The 19,189-nt window shown below is 38.4% G+C and overlaps 1 protein-coding gene across 2 annotated transcripts; it reads right to left on the reverse strand.

Annotated features, from left to right (window-relative positions):
• Positions 1–277: 277 nt before the first annotated feature.
• Positions 278–5,658, reverse strand: LOC147884479 (heterogeneous nuclear ribonucleoprotein 1-like). 2 transcript variants are annotated; one of them, XM_087398373.1, is made up of 13 exons: positions 5,508–5,658; positions 4,774–4,955; positions 4,586–4,675; positions 4,051–4,116; positions 3,859–3,924; positions 3,594–3,679; positions 3,083–3,128; positions 2,435–2,489; positions 2,244–2,320; positions 1,724–2,158; positions 1,517–1,621; positions 1,277–1,429; positions 278–601 (listed from the first exon to the last, which is right to left on the reverse strand). In XM_087398373.1, the coding sequence occupies exons 2-13, from the start codon at positions 4,813–4,815 to the stop codon at positions 500–502; spliced, it is 1,323 nt and encodes a 440-aa protein (XP_087254499.1). In that variant the 5' UTR covers positions 4,816–4,955; positions 5,508–5,658; the 3' UTR covers positions 278–499. The 2 variants fall into 2 exon arrangements, with proteins under 2 accessions (XP_087254499.1, XP_087254500.1); XM_087398374.1 differs by lacking the exon at positions 5,508–5,658 and adding an exon at positions 5,262–5,496.
• Between the last annotated feature and the right edge of the window lie 13,531 nt (positions 5,659–19,189).

Below are 19,189 nucleotides of genomic sequence, written 5' to 3' on the forward strand. Positions count from 1 at the left end.
CTCTACATCCACCTCACACGCTTCTTTGCAAGAAAGGAGCAGACTGATAACCACAAAATACTGTATGATGTTTGCACAAATGTAACTGTCAGTTGTTACAAGCGCCACCCAAAATCCAGAACAAACATCAAAAGTATAATATAATATGCAAAACCTCGTTAAATCCCCTGTGAAACTTGTAAAAACACATCAACACATCGTTTTCTTGATGATCTCAAAGATACATGAACAGATATGCAAGGGAAAAATGTCAACCAAACCATCAAACGCTGTGATATCACCCATTAGACACTCTTCAAGACTTTAGATGGTCAAATTAAAGTCCACAAAATGTATAACCACCACCTACCCTCAGTTTGCTCATCCATGACAAACTCTAATTTTCACATTCCTTTCTCAAAATCACTCCTCCCACATCTAAACATCTTGACTGCTAAACATGAATCTTTGTGTTTGTCTCAAAGAGTACTTGAATGCAGCTGTTCCATCAATCTTGCATTCAGTAAGGCCTGTACCGCAGGTCCATCCTTGATGACCTACTACCACTAAGAGAATCACTGGCCATCATTGGCCCAACACCTCCACCGTAAGGGCCCCCCCACTGCACAGAACAACCAAATCTTCAGTCCATTTACTCTGCTCACCAAGGATAGATGAAACGTTGAATCAATTGACAAGCACAGTTTGCTTTTTCAAGTACTCAATTGTCATTTTAGCCAAGGAAAATCAACCTAGATCTGATCCTCACCAATCTGGAAACTCCCAGAGTTTCACAGATCAGTCTGAAATAGAACCAAGAACTTGAAGGTTCTCTATGAACGATGCATACAACCCCAAGAAATACACCCACACGCCTATGACTACCTGCCAACAAAGCCACCTTACTGGTATGCCTGCCTGCCTGCCATGCATGCATACACCCGACCTCACAAGTACACGCCTCCCACATGCTCTAAACATGGAGAAAAGCTCAAACAGAAACTAAAGGACATACACCACCTGATCTGGTGACAAGTTAAGAAAGCATTGTAGAGTCTCACATTCCCAACTTGCATTGCAAACATAAGGGCTAAGGTCAGTCATGACTCATTCACAGACCTTCAGACCACCACCACCACCACCCCCCCCACCCATTCTACTACCGAACTTAATGGTTTTTGTAATGTCTTTGGATGAAGGATACAATATATGGTACGAACCTCTCTAAGCATAGTTTAATTTCAGACAAATAGGCAGTGATTAAATGGTCCAGACGGACCCAAAACAAAGAGAATACCGTGCTATAGTAGTCAAGACTACTTCTATAGCTGCTTCCTGGAAATGCAGCACCAGCACCTCCTCCACCAGACAAAGACATGCCTGATCCACCCCCTGAGTATCCATCCCCCTGCCCAGGCTCATCTGGAGGTGTCGCACGCTCTACAACGACCTGTCCGAAAAATGGAGGAGCCAATTAACTTAACAAAGCAAGCCAATAGCAGCTTAAGATCGTGATATCGTGACCTTGCAGACCAACCTGGTGTCCAAGAAGTTCATGTGGTCTACGACATACACGGTCGGCTGGACCTTCATCAGCAAAAGTTACAAAAGCAAAACCGCGGTGGCCTTTTCTCTTTGAATCCTGCAATCGTACACCCCCAAAAGTTAGTATTCTAATGAACTTGAAACACTCCTACACCAGATCCTGCAATCTTCAACAAGTCGGATCCAGCATTCAGCTAACCTTAGGTAGGTAGACATCCAGAATGCGACCAAAATTCCCAAAGTATCGGCGTAAATCATCACTTGTACATTCTGATGGAAGCTTTCCCACAAAAACCTTAGTTCCAACACCAGCACCTGAAGGAGCACCACCTGGGCCAAAACCAGCAGACCGACTATTACCAGGGCCACCAACTGGCAGACCAGCACCAGGCAGTGCACCTGACCAACTGCTTCCTCCATATCCAGAGCCCAACCCAGTTGGTCCAAACTCGCTGGCAAGCCCAGATCCAGTGTAGTCATAAGCTCCAAAAGAAGACATGCCATATGGTCCAAAGCGGGAACCACCACCAGTAGCAGCTATGTAGGGGCTATATGCTCCATAAGCTCCTGTGTATTCACTGTCAAAATATTTTCCAGAGTAATCACCCTTGCTAGAGGACTGGCCTCCTTCATCCTGCAAAACCACATTCCGTTATGGCTTTCTCTAGTTATCACCAAGAAGCAGTTCAGAGGCTTCCATCGAACAATCATCAACATACTTTGGGAGTAGCTTCATCAACTGCAACTGTAGATCCTCCAATCTCATGAGTTTCTGCCATGACCTTGGCAACTGACTCTAAAGAAAACAATGCAAACCTTTCTTCAGTTTTATAAATGAGCAGTCAAGATAAAATTCTGAGCAAAACTCTAGTGTAAATCTGGAAAAATAATACTAATGGGAGATATTCACCAGGCTTCTCATAAGTAATGAAGCCTATGCCACGATGTGATTTTGCACCTTGATCCTGACCACCAAAAAAATAAGGATCTTTAGAACCCCCCCCAAAAAAAAGGGCAGGGTGGGGTGGGGCGGACCAAACTCTTCCTCTCATATACCATGCACCTGATGAATGCATACCAAAGTGACATGCATCGTATAAACCACTACGAAGCCTAGAAATCCAAAAAAGGCATCAATGCTAGCAAACTAGTCTCTGGATGCTTGCACACCAAATCTTGAGAACCCTTGCCATATATAAATCACATGCTCAAATAATGCTTGCAAACATAAGGAAAAGCCAGTAAAGGACAAGGAAATCTTCTATGCAATTCCAAAAAAATACAATTTGACAGCAATCTACTCTTAACGAGAACAATTTTGTAGTGCGGTCCAAGTAGACCTCTACAGCCAAACAACTCTTTGAATGTATTCTGCAGTGGCTTTTGAAGTCCTATAAACTGTGACACTGTTTTTGGGCTTTGGACGCTAAAAGAGCCAATTGATCAGAATATCTACTACCCTTCCTTCTCTGATATGCATCCCTTTCAAATATATAAACAAGCACTATAGCCCGATTGCATGATACACTAAACTAAAATTAAGAGGGAGGAAAATCACCTTCGGCATATAAATGTCAGTAATCATTCCAAACTTCTCAAAATATCTGCAAGGCCCCACGACAGAGTTGAAGGTGAGATTTCAGAAACCGAGCACCAAAAGCACAATAGGATTGGAAAAAAAAACTCCGTTTTCACACAAACACTACCATTTACCCAAAAGAGAGGATCTTAAGACATGCCCAAAACACCCTCATCGCAGAGAAAAACCACAGTGAGAAAGTAAGGCAAAGTCACAGACAAAGGGCTCTTGACAAGATGAAATTCTCAAGCATAAGCAAAATGACATGAAGGGCCTGAAAAACAAAGAGTGCTAGAAGGTCCAATAAACTAGAGAGAGAATATATAAACGCCATTAAGAATGATCTTTCATCGAGCTAAGCCAATTCAACATTGAATGTAATAACCAATACCTCAATTATTACATGTCCAGCACACTGGTCATATGACACCACAAAGCTGTCTAATTACATGCACATAAGTATAATAACAAAGAGATGAATTAGAATTACCTTCTGAATGCCTCTTCGGACACTTTGGATGGAATCCTGGCAACAAAAATCCGTGTAATCTTCTTTGAAGGGGTTTTCATATCTTCCTGAACAAGAGGCCATGATCAATGAACAACAGCATACAAGTCCAGCTGGCTACCATTGGGAGGTGACCGAAGTATGCACTTAGACAAGCCCCCAAACTAATGAGAACTATAAAGAGTTGATAGTTGTGTACACTTAGACAAACTTCAGGAAGCATGTGTAACTAAAAGTCAAATCAGACCTTTGGTGTTGCAACTTTGACCTCTAGCAACCGTCCATTAAGAATATGTTGTGAAGCCAAGGCTTTCTGAATCACAATGTGTACATCAGTTAGCACAAAATAGCTGATGAAATAGCTGAATCACAATGTGTACATCAGTTAGCACAAAAGGAAGGTCCAGAATGAGGATTGCCGTCAGAACTCAAAAGCAACCTCTGAACTTTCAGTTGAAGAAAACGTCACGTATCCAAATCCACGGGAGCGGCCGCTCTTCCGCTCCTGCATTGACTCCAAACAGTAGATATTAGACTTGCTAGTAGCATTGTATCTTCATTAAACTACATTGCAACAAAACATGTGCGCTGATGTACGACACACCACTGTTGAGTAAACAGTGGGAACGAAATAGCTTGATAAAACTACCAAGAAGTTTTCATATCCCAACACAATAATTCTTCTTTGCAACAAGAGAAATCATCTACAGATTCTCCAAAAATAGTAATCCCATTTGCAGCAACTAAACGCTCAGTTAGTACTCCGAATTAGCTCAGATTAGAAAAACTCCCATACACTGCCAGCAAAAACTCTGGTGACGCAGATAAACCTGCTCATAGTTCTTATTTGAGTATTCAAGCTACATTAGAGTACTCATACAGCCACAGAATCCAACGCAGGATCTGCTGCCAGATGTCGCTTAGTGCGGGGAAAACAATGGTGCGAACAACCAAGGACAAAAGCAAAAACTAACCTTCATAACCACGACATCATCAAGACTGCCGTACTTGCTCATGTACTGCCTGAGCCCATCAGTATTTATGTCCCACGGAATGCCGAGTACCTAAATTTTTAAGCATATGATGTCAACAGACATAATTTAGGTGATAGACGTTTGCAAAGCTCTGCATTCAATCGAATTCAAGAAATCAGAAGACGTACCACAAGCTTCCGGTTCCCTAGCTCGAGTCGAGTATCACCCATAGCAGTTAGGTAAGGAGTCGATTGGGAGCGCTTGAAAGACAACGCGTGCCTCAGAGCACGGGGCTTCCACTCCTCTCTCTTTCCTCACTCTCACACACTCTGGATTGCAATTCCTCACCCTCACGCCCTCCTTCTCCTCCCTGCAAAAAAACGCTCTACATTCATATGGTTGAATTCTCGACTCTTCTGTCATCAGAAACTCACCTTGCAAAAACAACTTGGGCACGCCAACAAAATGATTGGGGTAAGCGTGCATGAGCAAAGAGTTACTTCTGGCAAACAAATAGTTTCGTAGCTTTATCATCTCAAAAAATTTGCGGGCGGCCTCAGAATGACAGCCCAGCAGGGCTTCCCATAAGACTAGCATCTAAATCTAGAACGAGTGACGATCCAGGAAGGTATCTAGGACCAACTTTCGACTCAAAGGACTAAATCGACTCACAAACCCTCAATCACGGCCTCATCTTAGCAGAAGGCGACAAAGAATCGGCTGGTCGAAACTCAAGACAGCCTCCCAATGGTACTCATCACGAAGCTCAAAGTTGAGCAACTAGCTAGAGCGGATCAAGAAAAAAGGCTCTTCTGGAGATGGGCAAAGCGCCCAAAAGCAGCTTCGACTTCCTCGAGTGTCCAAAGCGACCGAGGAAAGAAGGGAAGAGGAGAGGGGATTGTGCAACGAGCAAAGTGCTTACTTGAGTGAAGGAGAGAAGGGCTTCAAGGACGATGGATGGATGGATGGATGGCCGTCTACCTCTTTGTCTTTGTCTCTTGACAACACACAAAGCTAGGGCACACAAAACGGTTTAGTGTTTTCTTGCTCTTACTTTCCCTTTTAGCTCCCTCTTCACATTAGGGTCTCAATTTTTGTTGCATTTTGGGTGTGCCTGAATTTTCTGGCTACCCACACCTTAAGTAAAGTTCACCAATAATGGTCAATCTTCACAATCTTAATCAAGTCATTATCAACATCAAGAGCACATAATCAATACAATACTCCTATAAAGATAGGAAATTGTCATAAGTATAGAATTCTAGGCAATTGGTAACTTGAATGCAAGAAGAAACAATGTGATACAATAGAGTTGGCAATCAACATCAAAATCAAGGCAATAAACATTAACAATCTAAACATTATGCTAATGAACAATATTAGGAGCTAATATCACAATGGAACTTTAGGTTTGAGTCATTCTGATTGTAGGCTTCTACTAAGGCTTTTGACATTCCCTCAACTATGATGAAGATCCATATAGTCACCTGCACAGTTTCTTGTGAGTTTGCCACATTGATGGTGCCACAACAGACAAGGAACACATGGACTATTTCCTATGTACCTTAATAAAAAATGCTTAGATATGGTTCAAGCATTGTTGTGAAGGTTTAGGCAAGAAATCAACGAGGAAGATGTTTGAATGATGCTCAGTGAGCTGAAGCAAAACAAAGGAGAGCCCATCCAAGACTTTGTACTTAGGATGCAAGCTCTTATCAATCAATTGAGCACTGTCCCAAATGACAAGCCTATGCAAGCCTAGTTTATTCTCATAGGCTGCACTCGGGGAGATTTGTGCAAGCTAGAGATAGTCGATTCGACTAGGACTTATGAAGAATTGCTAGACCGAGATGTCACTGTAAAAGAGTGAAGGCTTGAAGAACAAGGCAAAGAAGAAAGATGCTGACAATGACACTAAGGAGATGCTAACAAAAAAAGGTAAGCTCAAAACTGACCTGAAGAACACCTTAAAAGAATTGGGCATTCAAGGGAAACCAAGCAGCAATGAGAAATTGGGTAATAAGTGTTCTAGGGGTGGACACTTAGAGGAGGAATGCAAAATTAAGTATTGCAATACTTGTACCAAGTTTGGGCATGATGACTCAGAATCTTGGTTCAATGGTAAAAATTGCCAAGTGTCAGCGAACCACATGATGATCACTGATGCTTGGCCACCAAATGGTAAGCCACCATGCCGCAAATAGGAGGACCAAGGAAAAAATGGTAAGGAGATAATAACTATACTGGGAGTGATAGTAGATGGTGGTCCTGGAGTGAACATTTCTAAAGAAATTGCTAAGAAACTAAAGTTTAAGTCTTGAAAACCATCATCTTTCCGAGTACATATGGCAGAGCAATGGCCGGTTGACCCAAAAGGTATGTTACAGAATGTTATTTCTATAGGTGGAATCTATAATACCGTTAGATTTATTGTGATTGCTATGGAGCAACATGCCTATCCAATATTATTGGGACAACCTTAGCTTAAAAGTGAAAAAGTACTCCATGATTGGGGTTCAAAAGAGATGATAATTAAAACAAATAGTCAAGATGTGTGCATTCCTACCAATCCACGAAAGGTTTCGAGTAGTTTTTGACCAAAGAATTTGGAGGTCACATATCCATTTCCTTAGGATGTTGAGTCACGATTGATGGAACTACAAAGCCTACTTGTGGGTGAGATTGATATTTCCCAAGTGGCTGCAGACATCAAACAAAAGCTGAAAGATGAGCAGATTACTAAGTAGAAAGGTGTCTTGGTGAGTACCTTGATTAAAGACATTGAAGGGGAAAAAGAGCTAGCTGAAATGTTGGTGACTATTACCAGACTCGGTACTAAATAGTTAGTACCAGAGCCAACACAAGAACTGAATCTCAGAACAGATGATAGGTAAGTGCCGATCTTTCTTTTGAGTAACTAAGGGTTAGAGAAGATTTATTGGTCAGGTATAAGGATAGTTTTGCCTAGAGTTATACTGATCTACGAGGAGTTCGTCCTGATTAGTGTCAACATAAGATACCTTTGGTGGTGCCAGATGCCAACCCACTTCAAAATAGAGGTATAGAATGAATCCCAACCATGCTAAATAGGTGAAAGTCAAGTTGGATCAACTTTGCATGCTAGTTTTATCTTTATATTAATCGCAATGATTGGCTATTTTCTATTGTGTTTGTGCCTAAGAAAAATGGTAAACTCCAAGTATATGTATCGGAAGTCAAATGCACAGACAATCCTTGGTCCATTTCCAATACCCTTCACTACTGGAAGCTTGGATTAAGTTGCAGAACATGAGATGTACTCATTTATGGATGGTTACAATGGTTATAATCAAATCACTAAGGCTCCAATAGATTTGTCTAAAATATCCTTTATCACCAAATGGGGGCTTATGCAACCTGAGTAATGCCCTTTGGATTAAGAAATGCCCCATCAACCTTCCAAAAGTTTATGGTAGAAACTTTCAGAGATTGTCTCACTGAGTTCATTGCCATTTACTTAGATGATTTTTGTAATTACTCTTTAGACAAAGATGATCTCGGTTATCTGGAAAAGGTCTTCATGAGATGCAGACAAGCGGGTATTTCACTGAACACGGCTAAAAGTGTTTTCTTGTGTCCAAGTGGGAATATTGGTCAATCATGTCATTTCTCAAGATGGTATGTGAATTGAGCCAGGTAAGATTTGAGCCATATAGCAAATGCTTGATTCAATTGCATTCTTTTATGGGGTTTATCAGCTTCTATAGATGCTTTATCACATATTTTGCAAATTGCAGCTCCATTGTATGAATTGACAAAGAAAGATGCCAAGTTCAAATGAACAATTGAGTTGACTGTGGTTTTCCATGAACTTAAGATCGAAGCAATGGTTACTCCTATTTTAAGGCAACCAAGGTGGGATGCTATTTTCCATGTGCATGTAGATGCTCCTTATTTTGGCTCAGCTAGATGGTCGGCTAGATTATCCAGTATATTATGCTAGTCGGTTGTTGATGCCTACTGAGTCCAACTATAGTACCACCGAGTGAGAAACTTTGGGAATGATATTCAATGTGCAAAAACTAAGGCACTATTTACTCGGCAACCTTTTTGTGTTTTATGTGCTTTATCTAATCAATAAGACTATTATTCAAGGATGTCTTGTGCGTTGGATGCTTCTTCTGACAAAATATGAAGAGGGGAGAGGAGAAGAGTAGAGATGAGGAGAAAGGGCACAGCTAGAGAGCACACTACAAATGTGACTAACTGTACACTAGATTTACTTGAAAATATAAAATATATCCAAACCCATCTAGGGTTAGGATTAGGGCATCTAACCCTTTCCTTTATAGCACTCTATTGGGTTAGTGCTATGCACATATGATCACATGATGGTGCTATGCACATATTATCACATGATGTTGAGCATGAACTCTCAACACCTTCCCTCAAGATCAACATCATGAAGTAGGCCTTCCCTCAAGATGATGATTCTGGGGAATCGAAGAAGGACTGAACATTAATTCCATCACACCCCTTTAATGGGAATGACCTTCCTTTGCGTCAAACCAAGAGCTTATCAATGTTTCTCAAAAAGCTCTTTACCGAGTGGTTTGGTAAAGATGTCTGCAACATTCTCTTTGCTATCATAATGCTGCAGTGTGATGTCACCAAGTAATACTCTTTCTCTAATGAAGTGCTCTCTGACATCAATGTGCTTTGTCCTAGAGTGATATACTAGATTCTTGGCCAATGCTTGAGCTGATTGATTATCACAGAATATTGTTGTTGTCTTTGACTCATCAAAGTAATATGTTTCTGACAATAGTCTTCTGAGCCATATAGCCTCACATACACGTGTAGTGAGTGCTCTATATTCTGCTTCAAAAACAGTTGGTTGTTTGTTTCACAACCATGATATAGCACCTTGACCAAGGAAAAATGCATATCTCTGTGTCGCTCTCCTGGCCTCATGATCTCCGGCATAGTCACTGTCATAGTATCCATGCAACTGTGGATGACTTCCTCTGTATTCTATCCCAAACTATCTTGTACCTCTGATGTATCTCAAGACTCTTTTGGCTGCATTCTAGTGGGACTGTTTTGGATTTGTTGCCATGAACTGTGCAAGTGAGCTTACTGCATAACAAATATATGCCAGTGTGATAGTCAGATATATAAGAGATCCGATGAGCTATCTGTAGTACCTATCATTGACTGTAGGCTTTTCTGAATCTTTAGTAAGTTTCAAACTCTGTTCCATGGGAGTGGCTGCAATCTTGCAATCTGCCATATGAAACTTCTTCAGGAGACTATCAACATACTTGAGCTGACTCATGAAGGTGCTGTTGTTGGGATAAGTGTGATCAAGGGCTTGCTCTATGGTGCATGTGCATCTAGGGGAGTCACATATGTGTGTGTGTGTGTTGTAGAGGCACATCTAGTGCTATGATGTGTCTAGTGTGTGACCTAAGTGATGATGTAAGCCAAAGGCCCCCACATGGGAGGTTCCTTTGATTTAGGCCAGTCCCATTGATGTAGGGGCTGATTGCCACTGATGTAGGGAAGGTGCCTTTGATCTAGGCCACCTTCTCCCCATTTCTATAAGAGAGAGTCACCTCTCTCACAATCTATAGTGAACAACATTTTTGGTTACATCTTGTGCTCTCACTCCTCTTCCAAGATGCATCTATTCTATCCCACGTGTTTCTACATTTGGTATTAGAGCTTTAGGTTCTAGATCTAGCTTAGCCTAGCATTAGATGCTCCCTAGTAGGAATTCTTAGACTTTTTCAAGCTTCTACTATCTTTACCATTTCTTCCCCAAATTTGTGAGAGCTTGTTCTCCCTTGTCGTTTCACCATTCTCCAAGCCCTTTGTGCTGTAGAACAATCTCTGTAGGGCACACCTTCAGCTCGAAGCTTGTCACGAAATTGTGCCTCCGTCGCCTGTGCCAACAAGAAAATAGTCCGCCGATTTATTGCGTAATGTCATCTCTATGGTCACTCATTTCCAAATTCTTCTGAGCACGAGTTGGGTGACGCTACAAGAAAGCTGCTAGTGTATTTTGAGCCTGTTTGGTCAAGTATTGGAGGAGAAACAGATGAAAAACCAGTCAAACTTACTAAGCTTGGCTATGGTGATTTGGCATAATATTGCATGCTTCCTTGGTTGAGGACCTTCTTTGGTATAAGGCCTTTATTTCTGCATAAAAATCCCCTTGAATAGAGCTACGAGCTATGCGAATTGTGGCCTCCAATCTACCTTGGTCTCTGCTAGCAGAATTCTTCATATTTTGGTCAAAGGGTGTTGAGCAATCACCATAAGTTTGGGGCTTCTATTATTTACTGCAAATTTTCATTGTTTTGCTTGTACTTGAGTAGTAGAACCCAGTCATGGAGCTCATGAGTGTCCTTATACTTTGCATTTAGAATGATGACTATGTGATTCTCTTTGACCATGATTGATGAGTACTTGAATTGTAAACATGACTAAGCCTGAGCAAGTAGAGAAGTTTGATGGAACTAGTTTCCATACTTGGCAAACAAAAGCTAAGTTTGTGCTTTAAAAAAAGGGGATATGGAATGTTGTGAATGGAAAGGAAAAGAAGCCTACAAAAGATAAAGCTAATTGGTTGATCAAAGACAAGAAGGCTCTTGCTATCATTGCTTTGGGATTAAGTGACTCATACATTCACCACATTGATGGCTTTGAAACTTCACATGAAGCTTGGGATCTCATCTTCACATAGTATTTGGTGCACAAGGGAAATGCTTCAAATATATCTTGCTTATTAAGTTCCTTTGGCTACAATTGGAAAAGGGAATGTGTTATTCCATGAAGAACAACAACTCTAAAGAGAATGAAGCATTTCTTGTGAAGAAGGGCTACTTTAACAACAAAGCAAATCTGGCTGAAGGAAGAACTCCATCACCAACTGAAGAATCAAACTTGGTGGTACAAGATAAAGACTATGCTTTTTGAGCACTTTGGCTTTTGAATTTTTGTTTATCATCACTTGGTCAAATTTTGAGGTTCTCTGCTTGGAGTAGTACTCCAAAAAGAATGTCATATGTTTTGTCTTTTGTAAATCACCTTTGTAAATCACCTCTGGTCACCATATGATATAGGCCATGTGATATGTGTTTTGTCTATCCCATTTTTGTGAACCTCACACCCTTGGGAACCCTTGCTAGCATGAGATCCTAGCCATAGATTTATCCTTGACCACCATGAGATGGCATGAGAAACTATGAGTGCGTGACTTCACATCCAATTTCTTGCGATGATCATCATGTATGTGGGCATATGGTGTGCAACCAAATATGCGAAGATGCCCAATGTGTGGCTTGTGTCCAATGAATGCTTGATAAGATGTCATACCCTGAATCGGTTCTGTAGGAAGCCAATTAAGGAAATAGTTTGCAGTGGCTATTGCTTCTACCCAATACTGATTCGGAAGATGCTTCTCACTTATATTATAATTGGGGAAATAGTTTTCTTCTATATGTTGATTACTCTCAATTTATGTGCTCATTCATGTTCATTTCTTCGATGTTATTGTCTTCCCCTAAGAAGTCATCATTATAACCGGATGTGTATAAACTTCTATTTCTTAGAATACTTTCCTTTTGGGAATCATAAGCTTCTTGCCAAGTTCCATGTATTTAAAGTTCTTGGTTTTTGTCATTTTTGAAGGGAGAGCACCAATAGTAGTTGTTCACAATAATAACTCCTTGGGATCCTTCCTAGATTGAATTTTATGAATATTGTGATTCTAGGCTTTGGTCTTTTTTTAATTCTTCCTCGAGTGTAGTCATATTTTGATGCAAATGTAGCAAGAGAAATATTATCCATGTCGTATCTTCTTACATATTTGTCTATAATAGTATCACATGTTACATTTATTGATTCAACATATAGTTATCATAATCGATGTTAAGAATGATTCTTGGCTTTGTTGTAGTTATATTTTGATGCAAATGTAGCAACATAAATATTATCCATGTTTTGTCTTCTTACATATTTGTCTATAATAGTATCACATGTTACATTTATTGATTCAGCACATAGTTATCATAATCAATGTTAATATTGAATGCTCTATTTTCTTGTTTGTTTGTGCTTAAAAACTAGAATTCCCTTGTTCTTTTTCTCTTCTATGTACTAGTAAAGGTAAAGTAATGAAAAGAGTAATTGCTCTCTCATTTATTGTGCATGTAGAAATGCATTTTCCATTTTTCTTCATTAGCCTTCTTGATTATATGTTCGACCCAATGCCCATTTACTTCATTAGCCTTGATTATATGTGATGTATATCCTAGCCAACCTAATGCTAACTGTGTTTTTTGGTTTTCTGTCTATCAACCATGGCACTAGATTGTACGCATGTTTTGTATCTGGCCTTGTTGTGCCCTATTTTGGCTCATATTGATTCTAGGTAGCTCTTGTTTTTATTGTTGTCCCTTGTGGTCTTTTATAATTTCAAACTTCATTATTGTAATATGGACACACTTCAATTGGCAAATAAATATGTCACTTATGCTTTAAATTGCATTGATAAATATGGATGAAAAGATGATCATACCATTTATAATTTTTCTCATTTGAAATTATTTGAGCATGCACTTGATTGAATGATTGTGGGATTCAATGGTCCAGATTAGCATTCATAGTATGCATTTGTTGGTGTAAATTCTTACGTTTGTTAATGTAAATTCTTCATATGCGCTAATTCATGCATATGTTGTGTCTATTAGCTTTATGGATTTAGAAAATGGATAGTTCAAAAGGAATAAAAAGAAATTATGGGGTGTGCTCTCAAGAGAAAGCATCTCCTGTGGCTCCTGTTGGTGTAGGAGCATTAGCTACTGCCAGTTCTCCCCCTACGCTAGCGCAAACTCATCGAACTTCTTTGAATGGTAAGAAGAGTAGCCATATGTCCATAATATAAGTGAAATTGTTTCATTTTATTAATGCTTTCAATCTCAAAAATACTGTAAGTTCTTAAATATAATTTCTATAACTAATTTATGTATTATAGGATCATGTAGTCCAAGTCCAAGCATGGACTTTGATCTTTATTGTCTATTTGGCCTTTGATGTATTTTTTATTTTTGTGGGATCATCTCATGGAGCTACTTTCACTAAAGCTCCACTCGAAAACCAATTAGTTGCTAATCCAGGTTATTAAATTGCATATTTTTTTGTTTAAAATGAATGGACTTGTACTATATATAGTGTTTTTCATTTCTTTCATTTCCTTTGATATCTATATTTTGTTCTAGATTCATCTCATAATACAATGGCAATGGGTCTGTCATCATTTGTTTGAGTTGGATCCTGTGAGTGAAATCTTAATCTCTTTATACTTATTATGTATTCATTATTTATCGTTTCAAATTAAAGTCATGATTTTTAAAAAATAGCCATGAGATATCGTTCACAAAATGATTTTACATCTTAGGAGATGCCCGGCCAAGAAATTTGGTTGAATTTTATCAAACGAAAGTGCAACAAAGAAATGGAGCACACTAAGTTTTATTGGTATGCATGTCCTTGCAATAAGTGCAATAATCAAATCAATAGACATCTTATTAAATATGGTCCCGTTGAAGATTGGAAAGAAGTCCGTAAGACCCAAAAAGTAAGCCTTTTCATATTATATTAGTTGATTTATGCATACTAAAGAAATTGGAGTCTTAAAAATATCTAAACTACTTTATTTCTTGTTGTTACAGTGGGCTTGGGGAAATTATTACATGCTCTATAAAAATATAGAGCATGAAATGAACACAATGGAAAGAATTTCATTTAATTTGAACTATCCACCAAGTTTAGAGGCTCAAAGAATTAGAGATTTTGATCCTTCAAAGAATGGTGGTTGGCAGGGTAAACTCCCAATTCCAATAACCAGGCCTATTCAATATTATGGAAGAATGTATAAGGTCTCACAATCATCTTTAAGTGATGTAGGCTTGGGTCTTTTCAGCCTCTCTTAGATTTCATAGGGAACTTCTTTGTTTCCTTACATAGGAGCAAGATATGACCATGAAGTATGGAAACAATTATGTTTATATTATCCTCGAATGCATACTTATGCAATAGAGGAGGAAGAAAACACTTACATTGTGGGTGATGTTCTTGATGGAAATGTAGCAGGGTATATTAATAGCTCTCTCTATGATGATAGCCAAATGAATGTAGTCTGGGTGTGTAGTCTTGGAGAGAAGATGGACGTGTATGTTTTATTGAGATAGTTGCTCATGAAGACATTATGCCTGGAGTATAAATTTTCACATTTTATGAATTTATTTAATTTTAAGACTATATACTTTGATTTGGAATTTGAAGTGTATTAACCACTTTACCTTTTGTGTTAGAGAATAACTCTTACCTCATCTGAATGTATTATACTACGTATTTCAATGTTTTATTTGATCTTCTCAGGTTACATTATCATATTGGTCTTGATTACATTATGCACATCTCAGACAAGAGTTGGACAATGCTTTCACAAAAGAATTGGAAGATAAAGCAGATGTAATCGAAATGCTTTTAGCAGAATGTAGAGAATACATGCACCAAACAGGTGTTACAGTATATCCTTGTCCTTGCAAGGCATGCCATGGATGCTCAACTTTAAGTTATGCAAGAATTGAAGAGCATTCACTAAAGAGAGGGGCATGGAAAAATAATTTAGTTGATGGAAATGAGAAGGTATGCTAGGTTTCTTTGGCTTATACACGTCTGTCTATTCCAATTAGTTTTTTCTTTACATTTTGAAGGCTAAGGACTTGTTTTACATATATGCAGCATGCAAATGTTAAAAATAGACTAGATAAGGATATAGCAATCGAGGACATGCTTCAAGATACATTTGATGTTTGTGAGGAGGCATCCATGCACTCAGAAAGGATGGATACATGCTATTGTAGAGTAAAAGAGTAGTTGACAATGAGCTCACTTCGCATCCACTTTTTGATGGATGCGAAGTGAGCTCATTGTCAACTACTCTTTTACTCTACAATTTAAAGGTGGTGCATGGATGGTCACAAACTAGCTTTAGTGAGCTCCTTTATCTTCTAGAACATAATATTTTTCCACGGAATAATTATCTTCCTTCATCATCATATGAGGCCAAAAGTAAAATTCATGAGTTGGGCTTACAGTATGATAATATCCATGCTTGTGTCAACGATTGCATTTTATATCGTGGGGAGTATGCAAGTTTGGAAGTGTGTCCCAAGTGCAATGAAAGTCGATGGAAGTTAAGTGGCAAGTCAAAGGTTCCTTAAAAAATATTACGGCACTTTCCTTTGATTCCATGAGTTCTTGGACAATACAGGTATGTAAATTGTGGATCTTATATTTGACCTTATGATATTAGATGTTGACATGCATTTCTATGCTCTAATATCGAATTTTTTTAATAGATGTCTCTTATTGCCAAAAACATAAAATGGCATGTTGGTGGAAGAAGCCAAGATGGTTTATGTAGGCATCCAGTGGGTTCATTACGTGGAAGCATGTGGATAGTACATGGCTAGAATTTGCAAGAGAGAAGAAATGTACGATTAGCTCTTGCAATTGATGGTGTGAATCCATTTTTCAGATCTACGTAGTGTGTGGAGCACATGGCCTGTGTTGATTGTGAACTACAATCTACCACCATGGTTGGCAACAAAGAAGTTCTTTTTGAAGCTCTCACTTTTAATACCAGGTCCAAAACAAGTTCCTTTAAAAAAAAATGATGTGTACTTGCACGTAATGCGATCTTTATGCATGTCAGCATCAAAAAATTTCACAAGTGGTGTAGATGTATGTAGTATTTTGCTTTAGTTGTGAAATTGCATGAAAAATAATATTTCAGGTTTTATGTTCGATGTTCTCATTGATGAGCTTCAAGTCTTATGGACTGGAGTAAATGCATATGATGCAAGTGGATCTGATAAGAACAATATTCACTTTGAGGGGAATCTTGCTATGGACCATCCATGACTTTCTAGCTTATGGGCTCACTTTTGGTTGCTACACAAAGGGATACAATGCTTGTCCTATATGTGGTCCTACATTTTGAGGAAGATACTCATCATGCCTTAAGAAGATGGAATATATAGGCCATAGGCATTTTCTTCCAATGGACCATAGATTCAAAAGTTTATGAATTGCAATCAATGGCTCCACTGAATATAGAGAGCATCCTATATATCCTAGTGTCAAAGAAATAAAGGAATTTTGCCGACAAAAGGAGAAGTGGCTATTGGAAAGTAATAGGAGGCCTAAAGAAGATCCAGGGTTATTGACTGGGTGGAAAAGATGGTTAATATTTTATACATTGCCATATTGGGAGGTAAGCACTCATGCTTCTACATGATTAAAAAAACTTAAAATACCTTGTTTTATCTTCCATGAAAAATTAAATATTGTATTTTTTGTCACGCAGCACCTTCTCGTTTGTAACACTCTTGATGTGATGCATGTGGAGAAAAATATTGCTGAAAATGTTACTCTTACAAGAATCAAATAAAGATTCATTAAGAGTTCATCTAGACATGAAGGATATGAAAATACGATGGCCTCAAGTAGTCCATGGAAGAAATTATAAGTTGAAAATGCTAGCTGCATCATATAGATTTACAAAGAAGGAAGAGGTGATTTTTTTGCATTTGTAAAGAATATCAAAGTTCCAATAGGGTACTCAACATCTTTGCAAAAGAATGTTCTTAGCAAAAAGTTACAAGGAACGAAAACGCATGATTATCGTATTTTCCTTCAGCAGATATTGCCACTAGCAATAAGACATTCTTTGATTGATTCTGTTTGCTCCACTATCATGAGACTAAGTCTTATGTTTTGAAGAATATCTGCAAGAGCTTTAGACATGACACAATGGGATGCATTGTATAAAGAAGCCATATATGTTTTATGTTTAATGGAAAAAGTATTTCCTCCTTCCTTCTTTGACATTATGACACACTTACTCATTCATGTAGTTGAAGAATTGAGAGTTTGTGGACCTATTAGTATCATATGGATGTATCCTTTTGAGAGAAATATGATGACTTTGAAACAATATTTTAAAAATAAGGCAAGGCTAGAAGGAGATATGGTTGAGGGATATGCAATCATAGAAGCTATGGGATTCTTCTCAAAGTATATCAACGAGTTTGATGGATCATGCAGAAGAGTATGGGATGTAGAGGAGCATGAAACTTTTAACAATGAGGAGTTGAAAGGGAATGGAGTGGAGATCGTACTTGATGACTTGACAAGACATCAAGCCCATCTTTGTGTCTTGTAAAACAATGAAATCATCATGAAATGGAAAAGGTAATTGCGTCAACCAACTTGAACATCCAATCATGTTCTTTAAAATATTATGCAATTACATTCTTTTTATTATGATCTTCTAATAGGATATTTGAAGAGGAGGCTGAAGTGATGTTTCAACATTCAAGAAAGAAGGTCTCTCATAATAAAAGAATGAAATACTGAAGAACTTTTCCAATGTGGTTGAAACAAAAGGTAAGTAATAATACCATTGATTTTCATTCACATGTAGATTTGCTAGACTAAAGATAGTTCTAACTTTATTTATGTTCTTCATATAGGTCACCGACTTAGTTCAAAGTGGAAGCTTTGAAGGTGATGACTATTTTACACTTCTTGATTTGGCAGAAGGCACTTATAAGGCAGTTTCTCATCAACAAATGTGTGTCAATGGATACCATCTACAGACAAAAGATGGAGATATTGGGAAAAAAACACAAAATTATGGAGTTGCAACATATTTCGATCTGCTAAGCCAAAGTAGTATCAAAGATCAAAATTCAACACAAAGCTTTATTCGTTTTTTTGGAAAGATTGAGAAGATACATCAATTGGATTTTGGGTCTTTCACTACCATCTCATTGTACTGTGATTGGTTCAAATCCGATACCAAAGGAAAGAATGCTACAATGAAAATAGATAAGTATGGATTCCAACTAGTCAAGACAACAAGGAAAATGAGCTCTTCAAATCTTGATGACCAACCCTTTGTCATGGCTATACATGTACAACAAGTTTTTAATGTGCCTGACCCAAAGGAGCAAAATTGGAGTGTTGTGCTTGATCACATTCCAAGAGCAAGGGCAGACAGTGATTCCATTGTTGATTTCTCTATGTCTAGAGATTTCTCATGCCTATCATCATTTCCACATGATATATTAGATATTTATGATGGACCTAGAGAGGGAGAGGAACCAATTTTAGCTGACTTGGTGAATATTGGAGATGATGGTGATGATGATGATGTAATCAATGAGGATTAAGCAATCATGTCACTTGGGTGATTTATTTAAAACTTGTTACAATTAGAGAGAGAGAGAGAGAGAGAGAGAGAGAGAGAGAGAGGAAGATTTTGTTCATGGATGATATTGCCTTGTATTTGACTAATGTTTGGCTTGAAATGATACTTGAAAATTTAGGAGAATTGTGTATAGACTTGTTGAATATTGAAGATAACGGTGATGACATAATTGAATAGGATCAATCAATTATGTTAGTTGAGACTGTTCTAAAACTTTTCAAAGTTGCATCATATGGAATTCATCTATATGTGTGTGCATATGCACAGAGAGA

Source organism: Dipteris shenzhenensis, chromosome 27, assembly GCF_047967505.1.
Source record: "Dipteris shenzhenensis isolate YYH24624 ecotype China chromosome 27, Dip_SZ_1.0, whole genome shotgun sequence".
NCBI lineage: Eukaryota > Viridiplantae > Streptophyta > Polypodiopsida > Gleicheniales > Dipteridaceae > Dipteris > Dipteris shenzhenensis.